Raw genomic sequence first — 27,743 nt, forward strand, 5'->3', positions numbered from 1 at the left:
CACCTATGTTGTGGAATCTGTCAATCAAACTGGACTCCCAAGCTATGGTGGCTCCCTATCATAACAAATGGAGATTCTATGCACTGGATAATTGGGGAGTGTGCAGCAATAGTCTTTCCCTTGAATTTATTTTGTTCTTATGCCACGATGGTGCCAAGGTGACTAACCTGTGTTTGTATTTCATGCCTGTGTTAAAGGGAGAAATTGTTTTTGAGAATTTTGCTTGCTTTTCCCCAATTTTTAAGGCATTTCATTTTGTTCAAAGTTTTGTTCAGTTGTGTCAAGCAATCATCTTCATAAGAGTTTTTTTATACAGGATTAATAATGAAAAAAACAAAACAAACCTTAATTTTCATAAGGCCTGAATTAATTCATTTGTATATTTTCATCCAAATTGTTAAAAAATATGAGGCAGCAGGCATTTTAATTTTGATTTAAAAAAACAAAAACCTTTTAACAATGTGTCTAAGGGATGAAAATCTAATAATCAGTTTATTTAATAAATGTAATGCCTTGGTCAGAAGTAAATTTGTGTACACTAAATTAGATTATGTTAAATACAAAGGATGTATCCAATCCAAGCTGTTTTTTAGTTAATGTTACTAGCAATGGATATTCTACTGGATAGATAAAAAATTATTCATATGTATGGAAATCTCAATTTCTTAGGTGATACTACCAATAACAATTAAAGGATTTATGTTGACAATTTTAATCTCAGACAAATTTCTGTAGTAATCTAAGGGATCTAAGAAAGGATGAGTTAGGATAAGCATCCTATTTGGCCCACTAAAATTGTCAAAGTTATAAAAATCTAAAAATATTGGTATACAAATTATCAGACATGCTGAAATGGTTGACAGCCTTTATATATCATTACACATGTCCTATTTGTGACTTGTGAAATTATCAAATGCGTAAGTATGGCTAAAATAAGTGAAAGACAGGGGTTTTCAAACTTCAAATTAATATCTAATTGCGACCAAATCTGTGACCCAGGATTGTTACAATAGATCTATACTGTTTTTATCTACATGTCCTTTAAAAATTTGCTTGGGTCAAAGACTTGCTCATATACACTGTGTATTAGAAGAACACTTCCTGAAAACCTCCACAATCAGCCTTTTTGATCCATTCTAACCTTACCTATGTGTTTAGTGTTGTCTTGAGAGTCCTGAGTGTGCAATGGTTGAAAAGATCTTATTTTCATTCATTCACATTTGATAGGGGGTGGTCGGGTAGCCTAGTGGTTAAAGCGTTAGCTCGTCACGCCGAAGACCCGGGTTCAAATCCCGACATGGGTATAATGTGTGAAGCCCATTTCTGGTGTCCCCCGCCGTGATATTGCTGGAATATTGCTAAAAGCGGCGTAAAACCAAACTCACTCACTCACATTTCACACTGACTAGGGGGCATGGGTGGCCCAGTCGTCTAAGGCGCCACGATTTGCTGTGCAGAGTTGCCTCCCTTGGGCATGCCAGAAAACTATGATTGTGGGTTTTAATCCCAGTTCGCCCTGATTATGTTTCTAGGTTTGTCAGCACCATACCCGTGCTCGTGGGTTTCACCCAAGTGGTAAAGACCTGCATCACTTTGGGCTTTCCTCCAACATTTAGCTGACACGCTGTGATATGACTGGAATACTGTTAAAAGCGGCGTTAAATACAACTCACACTGACTAATCAAGGTTTCCTAAATTCCTCAAATTCTGCATATCTTGTGGGCCAAAGAAGACCACTATCACACCCAACCCCTTTGAGATGTCACCAGGATCTGTTGATAGATGTTCAATGTTGAAGTAGTTTTCACCATGACAAACTCTAGTCTTTGACAAAATGCATTTACAGATGCAGTATTAGAATATTTCATGCAAAAGAAGTGGTATGTTTTTGCTCAGATATTGTTGGAAACACAGTCCCTTGAAATATCACTTTTCAAACATGGGACTGGTTAATAATGTGGTTGTATAAATTAAAAAAGAAATTAGTATATTTTTCAAAATTAAAATGTTTATGACTTATTTAGGCCACTATAAATACTATTGTTTCAGGTAACCGACCCACCCATTCGTTAATTTGTGACCCAAATCTTTTCATCACAGCTGGAAACACCTATCAAGAAACCATATTTAACATTTTGAAAAAAACATGGATATTTCCACATATCGTAGCTGTAGATATTTTGACCATCGGTTCTAAGCAAGTCATCTGAGTTACACATTATCAAAATATATATTTAATAAAACAAAACAAAAATACCTACCAACCCATATTTGTAGAGTCCATATTTCCTAAAGGACATGTATGTTACATTTTTACCTTATTTATATAGTGAATAACATGTATATGTATAGCTGAGTATCTCCTATTGTATCTTTTTTGTAATATAAAAACTAAATATTTTTTTTCAACAGTTTTTTATGAAAAAAAATATAATTGTATAGATTTTTAAAATGTGTGTACATTTCCAATGTGATATTTCTAGTATTATCAATCATATCTTACGTGTTCTGCTTCCATTGTGTATGTACTGCAAGTACTGACCTACTTCGATGGTATTATTGGAGGGAGTTAGGGAATGGTTTTGTTCTTACCCCTAGTGCTAGGTATGGGAGTGGAATGTGGGATATTGTGTGCATCCAGTTTTTTTTATCTGAAAACACTCATTCATGAGTAAGGAAGGCCAGCGGTACCTATTTCAGGTTGTTGACACTTTCGTCAATTCTCAATTGATCTAAGTGGTCGAGGTAGGAGAAGGGACGTTGATGAAATTCAAATTTTAAAGTTTGTATAAATATTATCAGATATGTTCAAATTGCAGACAGCTAATCCAGATGAAACTCTATTGAGCTATTATTAACTTACATACAGATGTTAAACCAGACAAGGTCGAAAAATTGTTGATTACCTTTAAAAATATCTTCATGCTTTCGATGACCTGTATTATGAAGGGTACCTTTTGTTTTACTCATGGCCTATCGACCATATCTATTGATTTCCTGAACAATTTGGAGTTTATTTGTTAAAATATGAAACACTGGAGACTAATTTTGAATATGTGCCTTAAAGTCATCCATGGATATATTGAAGTTTATGCTGGATCATTTTCATCTTTTCATCCAAGGTATCTATATCATCAGTACCCTATTCAGGCCACACTGTACATTTTACGGTTTACAGATTTTACTGACAAATCAAAATACTCGCTAATGATTACTTAGTTCAATACCGTCAAATTTTATTTGGCATACCGTTACGTTGTTTTTGTGAGTTGGTTAATTGGGGTAAATACTAATACTGTTAAAAGGCTTTGTTCTATGAAAATCTTGCAGTGGTCAGTGACTATATATAATTAATTACTATTTAAGAAGTTGATACTAACAATTACAAAAATCTTGCCAAATTCAAGTACCTTTTCTATTTGATAATTCAAAAGGATTGAGAGGCCAGGCAAATGAAACTTAACAAAAATGTTTGTCTTCTTCTTAAATGGTGGTTTTTGGGTCTGGTTTGTCCAATCTGTAAACTGTAAAATAGAAAAGTATCCCCTCAGTTTGTCATTCACTTGTTATCACATACAGGGGAGATGTGACTGATGTATAGACCAAGGTGCTGTGGCATTGATAGCTTTATCTGAATGCTTGGGCTTATACTAATAGTAACATTTAGAATGGAAATAAACATGCTGCATCATAAGTGATGCCAGTCTAACTAGATTTGTTGCTTGTTGTTGTTACTGAAACGGGGCACGGGTGGCCCAGTCGTCTAAGGCGCCGTGATTCGCTGTGCAGAGTTGCGTCCCTTGGGCACGCCAGAAACCGATGATTGTGGGTTCGAATCCCGGTTAACCCCGATTATGATTCTAGGTTTGTCAGCACCATACCCATGCTCATGGGTTTCACCGAAGTGGTTAACGTCAGAGACCTGCATCACTTCGGGCTTTCCTCCCACATTAAGCTGACGCGCCGCGATATAACTGGAATAATCTTAAAAGCGGTGTTAAACCCAACTGACTCACTCACTGTTACCGAAACCTCATGTGGCTTTTCATGGCTGCATGGGTCCTGACATCCTTGACTATCATCTCCATTCTGTGATATATACTCTGGACCATTTAGCTACCGTTACATAGCTTTGTTTCAGAATATAGCACAGACATCCTCATCAGCTAGAAATCAACAATCAATCAAATGCCTCTTCTGAAAGGGACCGCCTCCATGGTCTAGTGGTAGAGCGTCATCCTGGAGAGGAAGGTCCGTAGTTCGATCCCCTGCCTCATCATACCAAAAGACATTAAAAGATGGTACTTGTTGTTACCCTGTCTGGTGCTCGGCATTAAGGGGCTAAAACAAGGACTGGTCGGCTCGGAGTCAGTATACTGTGTCTGAGTGGGGTATGTTAAACTGCGGCATGGTATCTGAGTGGGCTAGCACTATAAATCGGCATCAGTCCGGACTAGTACAAGCAGACACAGACAGACAGACAGACAGACAGACAGACACACACACACACACGTCTCTATAAAAGTGCAATAATCTTGGACGCGATGTTAAACCCCATTTTTTGGCCTCCTTACCAATATTCCATCTGTTTCCGAAAACCTATCAACCAATCCCAACCACTGATCTATTAAGTCGCCTCTTACCACCACAACAGGGGTTTCTGGGGACCTATTCTTACCCATGGCTGTCTTTTTTTGGATACAGTGATACACACTGATACACAAGGATAAAGTCGACATAACCAGTAAAAGAAATAACAAGAGTTTGCCATTAACGTGGCTATATCCCCCGCCCCTGTTGCAGAATTTATGACATAATTAAATCTAAACAAACCCTAACCTTTTTTTAACCGAAGTGGAACTTGTAAAAATGGGAACAGTTTGGAATCAAGTCCATCTTGTTGGCATGGAAACGTAAAAAATAAAAATTTCTAAAATTTCTAAATAGCAAAAGGTACCACCAGTTCAGCATGTACTTGACAGACCTGCAAAGTTTCATGAAAAAATATTGAACAGTTTCTGAGTTATGCTCCGGAAACAAACGTGACGGACGGACGGACGGACGGACGGACGGGCAGACTTTGTTGGAAAAACTAGAACAGGTGTTGTGTATGCTACTTCAAGCTCTCCTCAGTGTCAAGCAGTATGAAGAAATAAGGAAAAAGACATTGTGAAAATAATTTTATCACAGATTGTATACAACAATGTAATATATATATCATGAGTTCATGATAAAACATGTATAAACAAGCTAAGGAATAATCATCTTGATTTTACCCAAACAAATTGTGTCTGTATGCATATATATGACTATAAACATAGCATCTGTATATAGTTCCAGGTCTCCTGTGATAGAACCAAACCTTAAAAATCTTAAAAACTCATCACCTATATATGTACCAGTTAATCATAAAAATACTGATTATTTTAAATAATAAATAGGCATATATACTTGAACACTTGATAATTCACATTCACTATGAAATCTGACGTGTTTCTGCTTATTGGCCGTCACCATACAACGCACTGCTTTGATTCATGCTGGAGAGAATACAATCAAATCAAAATAGCATGGTCCCTGTTATATTTATAAGCTAAATCAAATTTGAACTGGTCATCATAATTAACTCTTTAACTTGTCCAGAAAGTTTTATAATACCTAGCTACTGATGTAAGCTCATACATTAATGAATGGCATGTTCTGTTTGGTTGTTCCAGACAGACATTCCCCAACATTTGTAATTCTTCAAAAGTACACAAAGTAATTCTCAGCTTCTGGAGCAAGTGATATTAGAATAATGCTTGTAACAATAACTGTAAAAATCTTAATGATGTTTGATTCATCAAAAGAGCAACTGACAGCCATATTGTTGAACATCTGTGCCGTGCTGATTCTACTAAGGGGGACAACTCTTCATGCCTTGGTGAAATTCATTCTCATAAATGGCTTGTTGCTAAACAGGCTTCTGAAAACAAAGGAAGCATTTTTTGATACAAGTAAATATTTTGTCTACAAATTCATATTGAATGGTATTATTGTTTGAAGACTGAGCATTGAAGAATTATACATGAATAACTGTTTCTCACAAACTATTTTCTGACTCATTCTACTGCCTTGTCACATGAATACAACTATGTCATGTCACTTTGATCATTTGCAGTAGACTTCAGATTAAACGTAAACATGCACTGATACATATTGGTCTTGGTGGCACCAAAATGTCCATTCAACACAATTGTATTCTTTCTCTGCGAAAAGGTTTGTTGTTTAATGCTGCACTCAGCAATAATCCAGCTATATGATGGCAGGGTGTAAAATAATCCAATCTCATTAAAATCAGACCTTGGTTCTCACTACCGCTAAACAAAGATCTGCTACCACTAAACAAAGGACATCCCATTATGGGTCATGTCAGACTGACCTTGCACGAACTTTGACCGACCAATAGAATGACCAATCAGGAGGCGGCTTTTTCGTGCTCTACGGCACTAATTTCAAATTGGCGACTACGCTCCGAAACATATTTTGACAAATTCTCGATTACAAATTTGAAACCTAAACAAAAGAACATTCTGGAATGCTAATAGATGGTCTAGATTGTATGGATTCAAATGTTAAACCTGTAACTATCGTTTGAATACCCTGTGTTAAAGTTTTCGAGGTTGTATGATTAGAAATCACATTCCGACTGTCACTTTCATGATCTGGTAAGCGACGCTCTCATTGGTCGGATGAAAGGTCGTTCTGACGTGACCCCTAATGGGATGGCTTCAGATCTTTTCGCAAGGTAAGACCTGTTTTACAACAATATAGATTTTGATCAGATTGTTATGACTGGGCGACTCCTTTTTGTTTGAAGCAAATGCAAGTGATATATGAGAGGTGTATTCGTATTGGTTAAAGGGAGGGACGTAACTCGTAACTGCCACTGGTGGTGCTATGATCGACCCATAAAATGGAAACCTAGTTTGGCAAGGGTGGAAACTGGACTTTTATATTCAGTTTACTCCTTTGCCTCGAAAAGATGCGAATGACAGGAATGAAGCGACACTTTGTGATGCAAGATCTGGGGTCTCACCTGATGCTGCTGGCGTTCCCAGAGTCCAAAGTCGGTCGATGACTGCATTCTTCAAGTTGAGGTATTTCAAAACATTAGCATCTGAAAAATATGAAATAACTCCTCGTTATGTTTGTGAGGAACAACAAATCCTGCAACTCAATGGAACTGATAATACTCTATCATGGTATTCTAAGACCTTTGCATCAAACCCTGGGTTTGATATCGCAATACTGAGAGCTGTATGTGCGATACATACAGTATTCGATGTAATAATAAGCCCCACGGCGATATTTGCTTATATATTGGCTAGTGAACAATCCCAATTAGCACTCTTTCTGATTGATCAATGTATACAAGACTTAGGTATTCGCGTATAATACGCACTCGTGTGCTATATGTACCCTTAATTATGGGGAATTAAATTCTGGAAAAATGTATCTGTCGTACATAAATATTTCAGGCTGTCAGCATAAACCATGAAATTTATCTTTCAACAGTTTTTTCACCAAAATAATATTCTAATAAGAGCCCCCTATTCCTAATTTTGAGAGCACCCTGGGCGCTTATTACGTCGAATACGGTATCGCAATATGTATTGGGACACAAATTCAAATGTTCAAATGGTACTTCTTCATTCAATAATCCAGAATTCAGATTGCGAGAAGGGTTGTATGGATACACAAGACTATCTATGTCTTCAATATGGAATGTTACTGTAAACAGCGTGCAGCGTGTACTGTTTACATGGTTTAGATAGGAACCCAGTCCATCAAATGCCTCAAGATAGTAGGTATAATTAATTTAATTATATACTAATTCTTCTGTGACTGTATTGGAAAATATTGATACACAAGGGTTGAACAGCAGACGGATGTACTGCAATATACGGGTATACGAGTTATAACGCACACCCCTAATTATGAGAAACCCGTGAAGATCCGGGGTAGAGTGGGTCTTCAGCAACCCATGCTTGCCGTAAAAGGCGACTATGCTTGTCGTAAGAGGCAACTAACGGGATTGGGTGGTCAGGCTCGCTGACTTGGTTGATGCACGTCATCATATCTCAATTGCATGGATCGATGCTCATGCTATCAATCAATGGATTGTCTGGTCCAGACTTGATTATTAACAGACCCCCGTCACACAACTGGAATATTGCTGAGTGCAGTGTTAAAAACAAACAAACAATTATGAGTAATGTTATGACCTACCTCCAGACTCTATATATTCTTTAAGCACCGGCCACACAGTGATGAAGGGTACACACATGTTGACATGGGGGAAACTCGCACCTGTGTCCGTGTCCCTGTTCCAATAAACAAATGTGCCACAGGTCAATCTTGGGGTAAATCACATTCAGTTTTACTCGGGGACACCTCCCTGTCTGAAGATCTGAGGACACCTCCGTAGGGGGTCACATAGGTGAACTCTGAAGACTTTGACTGACCAATCAAAATGAAGGATGCATGGGTACTTCAGCCAATAAGATACTGATTCAGTATTTACCTCAATGCAGAAATTTTAATAGAAAAAGAATTCTGCCACAGAACATAATATCCCTGACAGTACAGCGTTTTGCGTGTAGATGCTATAGTGCCCAGAAACAACCTGGTGTATAAATATCCACAACGTGATGCCACTGATTTATGTTTTTCATTTAGAACTCCAAGATTTTATCGCTTTTTGTGATACAGAAATCGGACATGCTTGTCTCAATGCTGCCTTCCTTCATTATGAGAATGTGAAAGCCTTGATGCTGACTGGCTGATTAGGAAGTTCAGGACAAAACTACTTGAGTATGAAACCCCCAAAATATAGGACATGTGAATTTGTAAAATGATTGTCACTTCCAATCCTTTAGAAGAACCTTGTTCAACCAATCAGATTACAGTACATGTTTACAATTTATTTATTACACTTTCCCATATGAAAACACATAATTTTATAATTAAGCCAGACAACATACTTGGCATTACAGACGACGATTCCCAGGAGACGTCCCTGGCCATCCACGACTGACCCACCGCTCGCACCTGGGTGGACGGCACATGTTGTCTGAAACAGTCACCATTAGTCTACAGTCACCAACAGTCTACAGTCACCAACAGTCTACAGGCACCAACAGTCTACAGGCACCATCAGTCTACAGTCACCATCAGTCTACAGTCACCAACAGTCTACAGGCACCATCAGTCTACAGTCACTAACAGTCTACAGGCACCATCAGTCTACAGGCACCATCAGTCTACAGTCACCATCAGTCTACACTCTACAGTCACCATCAGTCTACAGTCACCATCAGTCTACAGTCACCAACAGTCTACAGTCATCAATAATTAGAGTTACCAGCAGACAGACCGCTACCAGCAGACAGTCATGAACAGACAGACATTGAGCTGCAGACGGTCACTAACAAACAGTCAGTTACCAACAGACAGCGAGCAGACAGTCAGGCAGTCACCAGTAGACAGTCAAAAACAGTCAGACAGTTACCAACAGACAGTTACCATCAGAAAGTTACCATCAGACAGTTACCAACAGACAATTACCATCAGACAGTTACCATCAGACAGTTACCAACAGATAGTTACCAACAGACAGTTACCAGTAGATAGTCGCAAACAGACAGTCACAAACAAACTATTAGACAGTCAACCACAGACAGCAATCAACACACTGTCACAAACAGACAGTCAGGCATTAAAGACAGACAGACTGAAAATCATATGCAGTCATCAGAAGACAGCCTCAAGCAGACTAACACCAGCAAACTACAGGTAACATTGTTTTACAGTTGTTTAAGCAATATGTTTTTGGACACATTTCAAATAAAGTGAACTATTTGAGGAGATTAATTTGCGAACCTCACCTGAATCATGACTGGAATATTGTTCACCTTGACCACCTTGGATATAACGCCAGAGGTCACGGAAGGGTGAAGGTCAAGCTCTTCACCAAACGAAGCATGGCCCACAACATAAACTCTAGACCCTTCAAATAAGAACAACAATCATAGTACACGGCTCTGTAGACCCTTCAAATAAGCTCTGTAGCTCTGACATGAAAACCTAGTTGCACCAGACAAAACCAGGTTGCACCCTGATACTGAAGATTTATGAAAATTGAAACTTGCACATAATCTTGAAATATCAACAGTTTGAGGCCAAGCTCCATCGCGAACTGATCTGTACAATGCATAGTTCACAACTCTTTAGAATTTGTGTCAAAGTGTAAGAGTAGGGATGTGTTTTATGAAAGGGAATACCCCCGTAACTCTCCAGTCCTTAAAAATAAATTACAGCCAAACTGCCAAGTCTACAAAATTGCCAGTCAAGGTGGTTAAAAGTTGCCAGTCCAGAAATATTTTCACTTTGGGCTGTTCATACTCAAGTATCAGTCTCATACAGTCAGGCAGGTGGGGAACTATGGTATTATACCACCTTTAGCAATATTCCAGCCAGGGACGTCAGACGTGAGCTTCACACAATGTACCAAGGTGAGGAATCGAACTTGGACCTTCGGCAAGACGAATGAACGCTTAAACTAACAGGCAACTCATTGCCAGATCAATATTGGAAATCATTGCAGTCATCAAGAAACTAGGGGAAAAAGAGTCATATTCCATTTAGTAAAGAACACCCATTTTTTTCATATTACCATAATTCATATGTCATGCCTGACAGATTACCTATACTAATAGGAAAGAATTGGGTGTTCTTTAACTTCTTTTGAGTAGTATATAGCAGGATATATCCTGGCTTGGATGATATGATGTGTTTTTGAATGCTTGGTACGTATGACTGACAGAAAACTACATGAATCTACCTTCTGTTGGATAAGCTAAGGGGGGACAACTCTTGTGTGCTTCCAGTCCGGTGCATGAGAGAAGGGCCAGGTCAAACTGTGTCCCTGTGGGACTCTTGTACAGAACCTGACACTTCTGCAATGGGCTGTGAGGTGCTGACCGCAGCTGGACTGCAACAATTAATCAATACATCATATTATAGAAATTATTTAAAAAAATGGGAATATGCCCAACAAGTAATATGTTCTTTTTTGTATCAGTTTATCATGTTGTGATTTTTAAGAAGCAAAAAACTCCCAACTCCTCTTTTTCTTCGAAGATTTAAATAGTACCTGTGTAGATTTGGCCAAAGATGGACCTCATTTGTTTAAAAAATATTTAAATGTTTTGTGATGACTTTAAAATTTCAAAAACTAAATTCAAACTCGGCCTGGAAGTTTTGTGTTCTTTACAAAAGTAATTACAAATTGTCATGTATTTTCATTCACAGAGAAGAGCAGTTTGAAATGGAATGTAAATATGAGGGTCGTTTTTCATTTTGACCACAATACTCACAAACACAACCCTTGTGTATTTAACAGGTGCTTGGTTGTGTACACAGTTGCAGACTGACCAATCCACATCATTGTATCCAGTATTCATTTTCAGTTTTATATTTCAATAAATTGGGTACACTTGTCAAATGTCAGGAGTTTGTGGGTGACATTTCAATGTTTCTGTTTTGGTCATTAATATTTTTAGACCCGTAAAAAATACCTAATCAGGGACCCATTCCAGTAGGCAAACGTAACTCCCATACTTTAATATTGACTTATGATAGTTGTGAAGCTAGGACAATCGTAACTCCCATACTTTAATATTGATTTATGATAGTTGTGAAGCTAGGACAATCGTAACTCCCATACTTTAATATTGACTTATGATAGTTGTGAAGCTAGGACGATCGTAACTCCCATACTTTAATATTGATTTATGATAGTTGTGAAGCTAGGACGATCGTAACTCCCATACTTTAATATTGATTTATGATAGTTGTGAAGCTAGGACGATCGTAACTCCCATACTTTAATATTGACTTATGACAGTTGTGGGGCTAAGATGATCGTAACTTCAATACTTTAATATTGACTTATGACAGTTGTGGAGCTAAGACGATCGTAACTCCCAGACTTTAATATTGACTTATGACAGTTGTGGAGCTAAGACGATCGTAACTCCCATACTTTAATATTGACTTATGACAGTTGTGGAGCTAAGACGATCGTAACTCCCATACTTTAATATTGTCTTATGACAGTTGTGGGGCTAAGATGATCGTAACTTCAATACTTTAATATTGACTTATGACAGTTGTGGAGCTAAGACGATCGTAACTCCCAGACTTTAATATTGACTTATGACAGTTGTGGAGCTAAGACGATCGTAACTCCCATACTTTAATATTGACTTATGACAGTTGTGGAGCTAAGACGATCGTAACTCCCAGACTTTAATATTGACTTATGACAGTTGTGGAGCTAAGACGATCGTAACTCCCAGACTTTAATATTGACTTATGACAGTTGTGGAGCTAAGACGATCGTAACTCCCAGACTTTTACACTGACTTACAATAGTTGTAGCGTGAAGACCAGGGATCTGGAAATCGGTCTCTGCGCCAGACTTGTCTGATTGTGACTGCAAAATGTCCGATTTGAAATAGTGCAAACCGGACTTTTTAAAATTCAGTCAACATCAATCACCACAGGCACACTGACCTACATCCTGATAGGTTGAAATTGTACATTAGATCTATGTATCTATCAAGTGTTGTACGCTATGAAACATGGGAGTTACGATCGTCTTAACTTCAGAGGGTCATAACTCCCATACTTTAACACTCACTTTCAACAGTTGTAGCTTAAGACGAATGTAACTTGTAAACGTTTTGCCAAGACGATTTCAACGTGCAAACTGGGGCGGTCGGGTAGCCTAGTGGTTAAAGCATTCAGTCATCACACCGAAGACCCAGGTTCGATTCCCGACATGGGTTAAATGTGTGATGCCCATTTCTGGTGTCCCCCGCTGTGATATGGCTGGAATATTGCTAAAAGTGGCGTAAAACCATACACACCCACTCACTCAACTTGCATACTTTTGACTTGTGACGTAGTGCTAAGATGATCGTAACTCCCATACTCAACAGTTGTTCTGCTAAGACCGTTTTTATGGAAGGGAGACCAGGTCCTACTTACACAAAGCCATCTCAGGGATACAACTATTGTAAGTACATGTTAAAAGCATGGGAGGTACAACAGTGTTAGCACCAAATAAGACTGCTTTATGCAATTCCGAGTATTCCCCTAAGTGCAGAGGGTGTTCCAAGTACACATGAAGTTACCTGTATGTTTCTGGGAATCCTTGATGACATGTGAACACGTGATGACCAATCCCTGGCCTTGACCAAGTATGACCCCTGAACCCCAAGAAGGTCCGACCTTCAGCAGAGGAACTTGTTCCAAGGTCAATGACATATTTTTCACCATTCCTATCAATAAAAAATAATGACCATTAGGGTGATTGTTTTGTATTGTTTGAATTTATGTCTCTTATAACGAATCATAATATTTCAAAGATTTGTAATTTGTTATCTATAAGCATTGTAATTCCTGATGAAGTATATTGATCCCCCAATTCAGTCACAGTCTGATAGTTAAACGCTGAAGTCAGCACTATTCCAGCCAATATTCGACCTGTAATATGTCAATCTAGAACAGTGAAACAAGGTGAGGTGAGGTTCGTTTGTTTAGTGAGTTTGTTTGTTTAGTGAATTCAGATCATAAATAAACAGATTCAACCTGCAATTGTCTAAATCTTCACATTAAGCCCCAAACACATTTACTAAAGTTTCTTTGTTTGTTGCAATATGACGGCAGACTGTCAATAATCAAATCTGGATGAGACAATCCAGTGATTGACATCTTGAGCATCGATCTATGCAACTGGGATATGATGACATGCATCAAGCAAGTCACTGAGTCTGACCACCCGATTCGTTAGTCGCCTCTAACGACAAGCCTAGTCGCCCCCTACAGCAAGCATGGATTGCTGAAGACCAATTCTAACCCAGATATTTATGGGTCGCATTCACTCAAGAAGATAGATATACTACAATTGTGACAGTGAACTGATATAATGATATGTGTGATCTCCTTGACAACTTTTAGTGTTACGACCATCGGTGAAGCGAAAAACAAGTCCCAAAGTATTAACTGACCTAATTAAAATATCTGTTTATATTCTTGTATGTGTTAAAAGTTCAGAAATCTATAGAGCATTGGTATCATATCAAAATGGATATCAAGGACAAAATCACTGAGGTAAAAACAAAAATATACTTGTGTTTCAGATAATATGGTTTTTTTTCTTGGTTTTTTTAATTTTTGGACAACATTTAACCCAGATAGCTTGTTAGAACTGATGCTAGTTGCAATTTTTCTTGACTTTGTAGGTCAAAGATGCTTCAGCAATGTTGATATGTGGAAACACTCCCAAAATTCCATATGTGATGGACCCGTGAAGATTCCGGGGTAGAATTGGTCTTCAGCAACCCATGCTTGCCATAAAAGGTGACTATGCTTGTCGTAAAAGGCGACTAACGGGATCGGGTGGTCAGGCTCGCTGACTTGGTTGATGCATGTCATCGATCCCAATTGCGTGGATCGATGCTCATGATATTAATCACTGGATTGTCTGGTCCAGACTCGATTATTTACAGACCGCCGTCATATAGCTGGAATATTGCTGAGTGCGGCGTTAAACAACAAACCAACCAACCAACCAACCATATGTGATGACCACACCTTGGTCACAAGTGAAACAATGGATTGTTTGAGTTACATAAAACACAAGATCTTTTATTTTTGCCTAAATGAAAACAGAATAACCACTTCATTGTCTGAGCTACGTGTATTGTTGTTTCAGCGGAGATGTAAAAAATGTAAAAGTATATTGCCAACGTGCACTAACTAGACCTAATAATTATAGACAATGAATATTTAATGGAGGAATACTGCACTGTGTACATGAAATTCGATATTCAAAATGTCCTGTCTAAGTATAGGCAGTTGCTTTCAACCAGTTTATATTCAACTCGCATGACTGGTCAATTTATGCCTTTTCTGATGGTATTTGTACTTATTTTCCAGAAGTGAAAACTATCCCGATTAGTTATTGGGCGGAGTTATTGCAATACTTTGTAAAAAAAATAAATCCTTTTTGAAATATTGATGCGGAATTAAAACATAAACTGATACTTTTGTAGACGTATCTTGTGTTGTATTGTTGGCGTATATTTGCGATGCATGCCCCAATAATTGCAGATTATTTACAGAGAAATTATTTCTAGTTGTGTGTCAACAGTAAGTCAGCAAGCCACCATTGATTATACATACAGCAGGCCTTATGCAAAATCTCTAAGCTTAGGCTTATGCTAAGTCTATTCTATTCAAGGATTACGTTAATGTGTTTGGCAAACAGTGAACATGCCATTAATAGGCTGGCAATGTCACAACTACAAAGCACTCCATGGTCCGTCACACCATAGTCCGTCACACCATGGTCCGTCACACCATGGTCCGTCACACCATAGTCCGTCACACCATAGTCCGTCACACCATGGTCCGTCACACCATGGTCCGTCACACCATGGTCCGTCACACCATGGTCCGTCACACCATAGTCCGTCACACCATGGTCCGTCACACCATGGTCCGTCACACCATAGTCCGTCACACCATGGTCTGTCACACCATGGTCCGTCACACCATAGTCCGTCACACCATGGTCCGTCACACCATGGTCCGTCACACCATGGTCCGTCACACCATGGTCCGTCACACCATAGTCCGTCACACCATAGTCCGTCACACCATGGTCCGTCACACCATAGTCCGTCACACCATGGTCTGTCACACCATGGTCCGTCACACCATAGTCCGTCACACCATGGTCCGTCACACCATGGTCCGTCACACCATGGTCCGTCACACCATAGTCCGTCACACCATGGTCCGTCACACCATAGTCCGTCACACCATGGTCCGTCACACCATGGTCCGTCACACCATAGTCCGTCACACCATGGTCCGTCACACCATGGTCCGTCACACCATGGTCCGTCACACCATAGTCCGTCACACCATAGTCCGTCACACCATGGTCCGTCACACCATAGTCCGTCACACCATGGTCCGTCACACCATGGTCCTTCACTCCATAGTCCGTCACACCATGGTCTGTCACTCCATAGAATGTCTGAGAGCGGAAGGTCGATGGTTTGAACCACTGGTCACATCATGCCAAAAGATTTTTAACGCGATATTAAACCCCACTTCACTGAGATACCATCCCACAGTTTAACATGAATTCCCCACTCAGACACAGTACACTGACTCCGAGCCTGGCTCTGTTTTAGCCCCTTAATGCCGAGCACCAGGCAGAGTAACAACAATACCATCTTTTATCTTCTTTTAGTATGGCATGGCCAGGGATTGAACCCCAGACCTTCTGCTCTACACCACACTCTACCACTAGACCTCAGGGACGGTCTGGTACCACTAGACCACGGAGACGGTCTGGTACCACTAGACCACGGAGAAGGTCTGTTATCTCGGTGAACTAACACTATAAAGACACTAAAAGATGGTACTTGTTGTTACCTTGCCTGGCACTTGGCATTAACTGGGATAAAACAACAACTGGTCGGCACAAAGTCAGTATGCTGTGTCTGAGTGAAGTATTCAAGTATCCATTTTAAACTGTGGCATGGCATGGGGTTTGACGTCGCGTTCAAGATTGTTGCAGTTATATAGCAACGTGCATGCACGTGTATGTGTGTGTGGCTGCTTGTACTAGTCCGAACAGAAGCTGATTTTATAGTGCTAGCCCACTGCGATACCATTCTGCAGTTTAACATAAATACCCCACTCAGAGGCAGGATACTGACACCGAGCCAGCCATTCCTAGTTTGGGCAGGGTAACAACAAGTACCACATTTTACTGTCTTTTGGTATGACATGGCTGGGATCAAATCCCAGACCTTCCACTGTCCAGGCAGTTGCTCTACCACTAGACTACGGAAATGGCCTGGTATCTCAGTGAACTAGCACTATAAAACCACCTAGGTCTGGACTAGTAAAAGCAGCCACATACACACACACATGTATGTTCACACGGCTTTAGGGGCGGTCGGGTAACCTAGTGGTTAAAGCGTTCGCTCCTCACACCGAAGACCCGGGTTCGATTCCCGACATGGGTACAATGTGTGAAGTCCATTTCTGGTGTCCCCCACCGTGATATTGCTGGAATATTGCTAAAATCGGCGTAAAACCATACTCACTCACTCACATGGCTTTACAAGTGCAAAAACTCCCAACGCAAGGTAAAACCCCACTTCACACCAACACAAGCAAGATCATGCAAGGGTACTTCGAGTCAGGTACATTCCATGTACTGCTAATCAAACAGTTTGAGCCAGCAAGGAGAAAGGTTTGTAGGAGGACTACAGTGCATGATTCGAGTCAACGCGACACATTAGCAAACACATGTACAGAATGAACTCCCCGCTGTGTCATACATCGCTGTAGTCTGCTGAACAATGGAAATTGATTCTTACGTTACACTCGGAACATAACGCAAACAAATGAGACGTTTACACAACCAGTAAAATCTCTTGAAATCATATACAATTCAAACATGGCATATTTTTTAATTAGACAAGTCCAATTTGATGACTTGTTTACCAGATCTCTCACTTTACAGTTACACTGACATTTTGACTGTGTTTGTTCTCTCTTATGTTCAGGCAGACTTCACCAGGAGCTAACAGAAAACACTTTGCCCCATAAAACAAAACCTCAAAAAGGAGGTGTGTATGACACACAAGAAAATAAGGTAATAGTTTTTTTAAATGTTTGTTGTTTAACGCCGCACTCAGCAATATGCCAGCAATATGACGGCAGTCTGTAAATAATCGAGCCTGGACCAGACAATCTAGTGATTGACATCATGAGCATCATGGTAATTGGGACATGATAGCATGCATCTACTAAGTCAGTAAACCAGACCACTTGACCCCATTCGTTGTCTCGTAAGACAAGCATGGGTTGCTGAAGACCAGTTCGTAATATTATTTTTTCCTCGTCTTGACTTTAGTATATTGGGATAAAAATCTCAGAAACAGAAATATAATTCACCTGGCCTTAAAGTGCATTTTGTAAATGGTTCTATGTATCTAATATCCAATTACAAAAAATAATACAAAAATATGTTTACTTTTTCAAATGTGTACACTTGTACTGTCAAATCATTAGCTCACATGGTCGGACATCAATATTCACATGGTCGGACATCAATATTCACATAGTCGGACATCAATATTCACAAACCTGAACCTTGCTGCCTCTTCCTCAACTCAACGTCATAGTCGACTAGTTTGTTCAAGCGTGGAATGCTGCCTAGTACCTCATGTATTGAGCAAGCCAAGGAAAAGCCGATCCACTCCCCATTCTTCCAACACATTGACGATACAACTATACCGCTCAAATGTCTGGAATGGAAGAAATTACAACCTGGAACATATTGTCATCTGTAGCAGGGATTAATTAAGACATGCGGCCTCAAGTTAGCAGCAAATGTCAGTAAACATTACTAATTTGAATGAAAAAATTCCCAATTTTACAAAATTTACAAAAAATGGAACTGAAAAAATTCCATTTTTGAACAATATCACAATTATTTCCAGTTTGCTTGCCAAAGGGATTTAGTTAGGAATCTCTCCTTTAGATTTACAGGTAGACAGCTGGGCAGACCAGGGCCCACTTGCACAAAGCGATCTTAGCGCTAAGATGATCGTAACTCCCATACTTTAACATAGGCTTACAATAGTCTTAGCGCTAAGATCGCTTTGTGCAAGTGGGCCCAGGGCTCCAGACAATGTTTAAAGCCATTGAGTATTTACTCATGTTAACATTCACACTGAGAATCGATAGCTATCTTTGGGAATGCAATATAGTAAATTATGTTTACAATGAACACGCTTATAAGTGATGGATATAGCGAACTTAATTTTTTTTATCCTGGCCATATGCTGTATTAATGCTTATAAGGAACTACAGTTACAACAGACCAAAATTAGTGGTCCCTTTGAGTTCGTTATAACCATAGGTTACTGTACAGCGTTTACTCCCTTGGGACTGTTCTATTGGGTATTTAAATATAATTCTGCTTGGCTGTTTCAGGTGTTTTCTAATTTGCATCTTATCATGCGCTGCAAATAAATTGTCACGATAATTCTCAATTAAAATTTTCTATGCAAACTTGCTGTCACAATTTTCAGAGTCATCAGGTACCTCCCATCACTACATATTACTATGTGCTATTGAACTGGCCACTAGAACACGTAAGTAGAGACAGATGAAGCACATATCCATCGTACTACTCGTTGCAGATCACCCGCTACCCCTTTCTTCACAATGGTAAGCGGCAGTGGGCAAACCTCATACATAGCCATACTGAGTTGGTTGTCAGGACACACCACTTAACTCATCCTGGCTTACCAGAAGGTTTATATAATTGTCATGCAAGGTGTAGCAAACAACTCAAAATTGGGTTAGGGGGATTTATTGTGCATATATTTTGTAAAATAATGTTTTATTTCTGAGACCAAATTTGTCTAGGTATTATTACCTTGAGTCATCGCCGCCAAGGGTAAACAGCGGCCCTCCCTCAGAACCTGGGATACAGCGAGCATCAGACAAAATTAAACAATGATTTCTCCCTGCAAGGTTGCTGATGATCCCCTTGCTTACAGAATTCAGCATTATTTCTGGGAACAGGTTTGCAAAAGGTGTTGCGAGGAGCTCCACAGGTTCCCCGATCCGACAGCACTGGGTTGAACGTACTCTCATGACTGAATTATAACTATTCCACCGCTTCAGCTGGACCAAAACAAAATAAGGCAATAATTTGTAGACCTGCTCGTCCTCTCCGTCTACAGATTCATCTTTTGGCACATTTGGACTCGACGTGGACCCGGAGTCTTTAGAACTGTCTGCGAATTTCCAGTTCCCTTCCGGCATTAGCTGTTTCATCGCCTGCTCGAACCTTGAACACTTAAACACGGACCGTAATTTTGCAGTGTGGATTGTTTGTTTAGGGCATTTTTCGTGAATGTTTGTATTTACTAAAGCTGTTTTATAGTTCTTCAAAGAATAGTCCGCTGTTTGGGAGGTATGTTTAAGTGTTTCCAAAATAACCTCAATGTTGACATTTAAAATACCAGAAAGGTTGGTCTGTTGTGTGGAACATGATTCCAGTTCTCTGAGAATCTCCGGCTTATTGAGAAGAAACGGTGCCAGAACTGCTGAGTGGGCGATGACGTAACCATGGCGAGTGTCAATAATAACGCCACATCCAGTGCCTTCGGTTTGACAGGTTGGAGACTTGGCGGTCAACACACAGGCTCGGACGGTGTCCTCCATTGTGGTCAGCTAGACCTGCAATACATAAACAGTCAATGTTACGTCCTTCATGTCATCCTCGATGATCCAGTGTAAATCTCCATTCTATTGTGACAAATACCATGGACCAATCTCTACCAAAGCTTTGTTTTGAGTCTGATTTGAATAGAAACGCTGATAACAATCACCATTCATTCACAAGGCGAGATACCATGCCACAGTTTAACATGAACACCCTACACACTACACTAGACCTGTGAAGATCTGGGGTAGAATAGGTCTTTAGCGACCCATACTTGTCATAAGAGGCGACTAATGCGATCGGGTGGTCAGGCTCGCTGACTTCGTTGATGCAATATTCCAGCTATATGACGGCAGTCTGTAAATAATCAAGTCTGGACCAGACAATCCAGTAATTAATATCATGAGCATCAATCTATGCAATTGGGATCAATGACATGCTTTAACCAAGTCAGCGAGCCTGACCACCCAATCCTGTTAGTCGCCTCTTACGACAAGCCCTCATTTTGCACCATGGTGTACTATTGAGTGTGTATAAATATAATGATGGTTTTCTTTTGCTGAGAGATTTCAAAATCAAGATGGTAAAAATATCTTTCAGACTGGGCAGTCAAAGTTTGTTGAGTTCATTTCATAGTCTTTCTATTATTTTAATGAGAAGAATCGGGATCAGGTATCAACAATGGCTACAGGACAACAAACAAACTCTCAGATTGCAGAGTTTGTGTTTATGCTGCAGTCAGCAATATTTCAGCTATATCACAATGCCTTGTAAATAGAGAAGGCTGGGCCACACAAACAAGTCATTGACTAGAACAATTAACTAATTTAGTCTGTTCTCAACACAACTATGAGGTACTGGTGGGCTATACAGGGCGAAACCCCCACTGGAACTGTGTGTGAGTGAGTGAGTTGGGTTTAAAGCCGCTCTTAACAGTACTCCGGTTATATCACATCGTGTCAGCTTGATGTGGGAGGAAAGGCTGCAGTGATGCAGGTCTTAGATGTTTACCACTTCGGAGAAACCCACAAACACAGGTATGGTGCTGACAAACCTAGAAACATAATCAGGGCGGACCAGGATTGAACCCACAATCATAGGTATCTGGTATGCCCAAGGGAATTCACTCTGCACAATGAATTGCCATGCTGTAGACGACTGGGCCACCCGTGCCCCCGAGTGGAATTGTGAGAGCGAGTGACGGTTTGTATACAATGCAGTCAGCAATGTTCAAGCAATGTCATGGCAGCCTGTAATTGCGTAACGTGAGGTGAAATGAGACTTAACATTCATTCAAGATAATTACACTTATGTAGTGACATGGATGCACAATATGTGTGTCTGGCTGCTTGCAACGGCCCAGAATAATGCTAGCACACTGAGATACCATGTCAGAGTTTTACATGAATACCCCACTCAGACACAGTATATGGACTCCATGCCAACCAATCGTTGTTTTATCCCCATTAATGCCCAACGCCAGGCAGGGTAATAACAAGTACCAATTCTAACAACTTTTGGCATGATGTTGACAGGGAATCGAACCACCGACCGCCCACTCTCCAGGCAGACCCTCTTTCCACTAGACCAACGAGTTGGTCCATGCAATTTCAACACGAATTGGTTGTAAGAACCACTTGTCAGTCAGGCCAGATGGAGCATGGAGTATTCCATGATAAACAAGCGGATATTAAGAATCATGACTTGTACCATATCATGACTTAAGAATCATGATATTTTATTTGATATTTAATAGGGGGCACGGGAGGCCCAGTCGTCTAAGGCGCTGCGATTCGCTGTGCAGAGTTGCGTCCCTTGGGCACGCCAGAAACCTATGATTGTGGGTTCGAATCCCGGTTCGCCCCAATTATGTTTCTTCGTTTGTCAGCACCATACCTGTGCTCGTGGGTTTCACCGAAATGGTAAACGTCTGAGACCTGCATCACTTCGGGCTTTCCTCCCACATCAAGCTGACACGCCGCGATATAACTGGAATACTGTTAAAAGCGGCGTTAAACCCAACTCACTCACTGATATTTAATATGTGATGTAGGCAAATATCATGACATCCCCTGGATATAGGCCAATGAATGTTTTTTACATAACATGAGGTGAGGTGAAATTGGGTTTAAAGTCGTGTCCAAGATTATTTCACTTATATAGCGACGTGCATGTACGTGTGTGTGTTTGTGTGGCTGCTTGTACTAGTCCTTACTGATGCCGATTTATAGTGCTAGCTCACTGAGATACCATGCCGCAGTTTAACATGAATATCCCACTCAGACACAGTATACTGACTCCTAGCCGACCAGTCCTTGTTTTAGTCCCTTAATGCCGAGCGCCAGACAGGGTAACAACAAGTACCATCTTTTAACGTCTTTTGGTATGACGCAGCCGGGGATCAAACCCCGGACCTTCCACTCTCCGGGTGGACACTCTACCACTAGGCCATGGAGGCAGTCTTACATTACATGAAGAAACAAAAGCATGTAAATCCATGTACAGCCAATCCACACCTTCCTGAATGCCCCAAAACTCTCCAATCAGAAACATGTTGGTTGTTTGTTTGTTTGTTGTTTAACGCCGCACTCAGCAATATTCCAGCTATATGACGGCGGTCTGTAAATAATCGAGTCTGGACCAGACAATCCAGTGACTGACATCATGAGCATCGATCCACGCAATTGGGATCGATGACATACATCAACCAAGTCAGCGAGCCTGACCACCCGATCCCGTCAGTCGCCTTTTACGACAAGCATAGTCACCTTTAACGGCAAGCATGGGTTGCTGAAGACCTATTCTACCCCGGAATCTTCACGGGTCCAGAAACATGTATCATGAACCATTTCGCCTTGACCAACTCCGGCCACAGATGACCACACACATGTCCAATGCAGAACAACATTGACACAGAAAAGTCTGTAGCTGCCTTGATAACAAAGTCAACATCACTTCCGATTGTAAACCACAGGCCCACAGGGCAAGTCACAGAGGCCGACTACTTGATTAGTTGGCTCCCAACACAAACACCAGGTACTGGGGACCCAGGGCTCGATATAAGAAACTTGATTTAACTTGCACCAGGTGCATGTTGACATGAATTCCTAGTTGCACCAGAGGAAAACAGGTTGCACCAGACAAAAAAATAAAACAGGTTGCACCCTGATACCATACATTTATGAAAATTGAAACGTGTACTTGATCTTGAAGTACCTTCAGTTTGATGTCAAGCCCAAGAAAGCATCATAAGTTATACATAACGCAGGCATTATATATGTAGAATGGTAAAAGTATTGAATGTGTTCAAAAACCCTGCTACGTAAGGGTAAGGCATATTTGAAAGATAAGGACATGCACGTGGTGCTAAGGTTACATTTTTCAATACTAGATTGCTTGGCGCACATCTAATATAACTAAATTAAGACCTGGGACCTCATCTTTGACTGTCCAGGAACTATATCTCCATTTTATTATGATAAACACCCTAGACATGTTGTCCATTAAATATTCACTTTCAATCTCTCTATCACTAACTATGCACAGTATTTCTCTCACAAGTGTAATATTTATTGGATGGATATTTTTTAGTGTCATGTTATCTAAATTTGTTGTGAAACCAAACCATGGTGGAAAATAAGTTTGTTTGTTGTTGAATACCACACTCAGAACTGTATGACAGTGGTCTGTATATTTACATTTCCCACTGATCATTATGATGACATATGCATGATCTATGGAATAAGGTCATCATTAAGCATATTTTAAATAAGTGACCTTGACCTTCCTTTAATGCATATCAACATCCTCAAAAACATTACCAGTAGGTGTCAAATAACAAGTCCGACGTGAAGAGTTAGCACATATTGAGACTGACTTAATTTAGATCAGGGAATGGGGGATCTAGGATTCCAAACTCTGTGCTAATAGCATGCAAATTGTGACAAAATTGTTATTTTGTTCAAAACTGGGAGTTTGTTTTCAGTTCTTATTTTCCTCAATTCAGAAATATTTTCAAATTGCAGTATAACCTTGTATTCAATGCAACAATGTAAAAGTAAGCATTTTAGCCTCTTCCTCTTCATAGGGCCTTTTACCAGTGAAGTACAAGTCACTTTTATAAAGCCATAACATTAGTCATAACACTAACAGCATGTATTGGGAAATATTTAATTCTAATTTTTTAATTTTACTGACATTTAATGCTGACTTGGGGCCAAATATCAGTATCAGAGCAGACCTAGATAAAACTGTGTAGATAGCTTTCATGCAAGATATTTCAAAACTTTCTAACTGTAAATATACTTCACTTAAACATGGATTCTGTACAATGTTTACACATCATCAAAACATTTCAAAACAGTATGTACAATGTGTTTCAGAGGATAAGAGTCAGGTTTAAAATCTTTTCACTTTGAAGTATATTCTGGAGTAATTTTCCACATATCCATGGGGGCACCAACAGTGATTTAGACTGAATTTTTTTAATGTACTGCGACATAATTTCTGTCAACATTTCACAACATAGTGGGTTAAAAAGGGTGCTTAACATACCTTATCCACCGGTTACTCTGCACTACCTCTATGTTCTTTCATTTCCAGTTAACAGTCTTGACAAAATACATTTTAATAGCAGCCATACAGAAAATCTTGATTTCAGGTGATGTCATGAAGCAGTTATACACATTGAGATGGGATCTTGTGGGATGCAGACACACATGGCTATTTGAATTATTACATTTATCAACATTACCGTAGATTGCATGTTCAGGGTTCAATGGGAGACTTTCATCACTCAATTTCATCAAATTTTGTAAGTATGTGCAATGATGAACGTTCTTGGAAATTAAGTGAAACGTGTTCACGGAAGATATGAAATAACACTATTTGATCTTCAAAGCATAGAATCTGCCATCTGATGCAAAGTGTCAAATTATCTGGAAAATGCTAGGCAGAGAGACACTATAATACACACATCTTCAGAGACACACTATAATACACACATCTTCAGAGACACACTATAATACACACATCTTCATACAAAAGTTAAACATAACTGTAAGGACTGACAGAATCATTAAATTCTTTTAAATGAATATATAATCTCCCAAGAAGTGAAATACATAACTGCTGTTATAATATTAAATGAAACATTATACTGCTTCGGCCATTCCTAAAATGCCATTATAAATAATATATTCAGAACAATTTACTTTTTGAAATAACAGTCATAGTAATGGATATAGGTTATTGCCCTTAAGGGAAATTAAGAGCCATGGTTCTTAGGGATAACACGTGCACCCTGACACAAGAAATACGCATATCTGACACATTGTGTTGAAAATATGCAACTACATTTCTTCATGCAAGTCATGTAGTCTGTTATGTCGTTAATATATTTTTTAAAAACCCAAAAAACTATTGACATTCAGTGAATATTTAAACCAACGTGCACACAATTTTAAGGATATTATGTTTAGTAATAAACAAAACACGTTGAGGGGGAAATCACATACGTAGAAATATGGCGGTGTTGTGAAGTATGGTCGACTCTTTGAAACCATCTCTAATTGCAACGTACTTCACGTTCCGCTAAAACTAAAGATTAACATACGTTTTCGATATAGAACTTGTTAAAAATCTACGTTACAAGTGTTTTGTACCTACTGTGCACCTACTACTGCTCGCTTTGATACCTAGATCACGTCTATGCTTGTTTGGTGAGGGGGGCGTATTCACTCACACGTATATTTGTCGCATTGTGGATGCTTCTCACACAAGAAACACTTAGTGACTAAAGGAATTTACAAAGATTGCTATTATTTTACTTAGACAAGCATTTTCGAGATGATTTATTTGGAAATGTGCAATTGTTTTCAGTACAAACTGTTATCACGTCCGATATGGCAAAAATAACAACACAGTGCACGTGTCACAATGTTTACTTCCGTGTGTAAAACGTAAGCAAAATGTGTGTATCGACGGGCACCTGTCAGCATTTCAACAAAATATAATATTTCCTACATGTGACTGCAAGCATTAAACGTTGTCTTCAGAATAACTAACATTCCTTCCGTGGACACCTAAAAGGCTTTCAACAGCTGTCTAGATGAGGTGTGTCCTACGTTACTTGTCCACCCTCGACTGCTATAAATGGCTATTTGCATTGTCATTTGCTCCCGGTACGAGGTCACGCGGTGTGACGTCAGAGGATTTTGCGTACACAAAGGCTGAGAGTTTACTTACAATTAACACAAAAACAAAGAAGACTTGCGTGAAGTCCTTAAGCAGACATGTAGTATTCATACTTATGTACCATCCCATCAACTTTTCACACCTATAAACCCATTACAGACTTTGTAAATCGTTCCCAAACTTTCGCATGTCAAAAGGTCAAAGGTTAATTCTGCCCCTGGCATGCAAATTGTAAACCCCGTTAATCATTGGCACGTTACATGACGGTGAGTGTTTTCTGAATATTATTTCGCTGATAAAATTTGCGGGGAAAGGCAGGGGTTCATAGGCTAAAATACTTCAAAAGGCTGATTTAGGCCCTGTAGATCTCCAAATACTAGTTCAGATCTCCTAGCAAGAGTAGTATCGCCGGAAAGCTTATCGTTTATTCTATCCGATGCACCAATGCATTCTCTCGTACGAGGTCAGTGGTGAATAAGATCGCGAGCCAAAACTTCAGACATTGTGGCTAACCAGAGGTTTGACACATCCACCATGGAGAAAATTCCTTTTGACCCTGACTTGATCGCGAGTTTTAGCCCCTGTCTGACAGCAGTCACGGTGTCAAATATATTTTGAGAGCTGTTTCCTGCTTCGCGTTCATCGTGAAAAACACGAATTGTCAAGTTTATTCCGACTTGATCATGAAATATCGAAATGTCTGACGGCTGGTTCGTCAGCGCTCCGGGCCTGTAATGAGCAACTTGTCAGGGGACACGTTTCATCCTCAGTGGATTTGGGTTAGCAGACCATTTGTTGTTCACGATAGATAGTTTTCTTACACGCTGTACCTACCTGGTGTGAGGTTTACCACATGTAGTTTTTCCGATTTCAAATTTACCTGCGCAATTCATGCCATGGAAGCAATAGCGGGCAGCCATGTTCCCATCGGCATTATTTGTAGGGAAACGTTCGATCTATGACTAACACAATGAACGGTTGATAGATTTGTTATACTCAAGCAATGAAATGAACTATAAAGGAACATCAATAAGAAAACAATACCTATGAGCCCTTACATTCCACCATATATATCGTGTTTAGTGAGGTTGATTTTCAAAATAAAATGTCCAACAGAAGCCAGAACAAGATGTCCAGATACACGTTGGCTATTAACAATCG

The 27,743-nt window shown here is 39.7% G+C and overlaps 2 protein-coding genes across 11 annotated transcripts in view; one reads left to right on the top strand and one right to left on the bottom strand.

Annotated features, from left to right (window-relative positions):
- Positions 1-5,166: 5,166 nt before the first annotated feature.
- On the bottom strand, positions 5,167-27,726 carry LOC124135474 (peroxisomal leader peptide-processing protease-like). 8 transcript variants are annotated; one of them, XM_046500834.2, is made up of 10 exons: positions 27,627-27,726; positions 19,593-20,401; positions 18,293-18,453; positions 13,246-13,392; positions 10,887-11,036; positions 9,931-10,052; positions 9,028-9,116; positions 8,273-8,367; positions 7,080-7,160; positions 5,167-5,966 (listed from the first exon to the last, which is right to left on the bottom strand). In XM_046500834.2, exons 2-10 carry the CDS (start codon positions 20,384-20,386, stop codon positions 5,938-5,940), a joined length of 1,668 nt encoding a protein of 555 aa, XP_046356790.2. In that variant the 5' UTR covers positions 20,387-20,401; positions 27,627-27,726; the 3' UTR covers positions 5,167-5,937. The 8 variants fall into 8 exon arrangements, with proteins under 8 accessions (XP_046356790.2, XP_046356787.2, XP_046356791.2 ...); XM_046500831.2 differs by lacking the exon at positions 27,627-27,726 and adding an exon at positions 27,417-27,531; XM_046500835.2 differs by lacking the exon at positions 27,627-27,726 and adding an exon at positions 27,463-27,514.
- The window catches only part of LOC124135473 (BRD4-interacting chromatin-remodeling complex-associated protein-like), a 41,010-nt gene continuing 40,086 nt past the window's right edge, over positions 26,820-27,743 (top strand). For 2 of the 3 annotated variants that reach the window (XM_046500825.2, XM_046500827.2), the window contains exon 1: positions 26,820-26,848. The gene's annotated coding sequence lies outside the window, so the exon portion shown is untranslated. Of the gene's footprint in view, positions 26,849-27,161; positions 27,362-27,743 lie in introns of those variants that run through there. The other variant, XM_046500826.2, reaches the window with a different exon arrangement.

Source organism: Haliotis rufescens, unplaced genomic scaffold (genome assembly GCF_023055435.1).
Source record: "Haliotis rufescens isolate VD_foot unplaced genomic scaffold, xgHalRufe1.0.p SCAF_6, whole genome shotgun sequence".
Classification (NCBI taxonomy): Eukaryota; Metazoa; Mollusca; class Gastropoda; order Lepetellida; family Haliotidae; genus Haliotis; species Haliotis rufescens.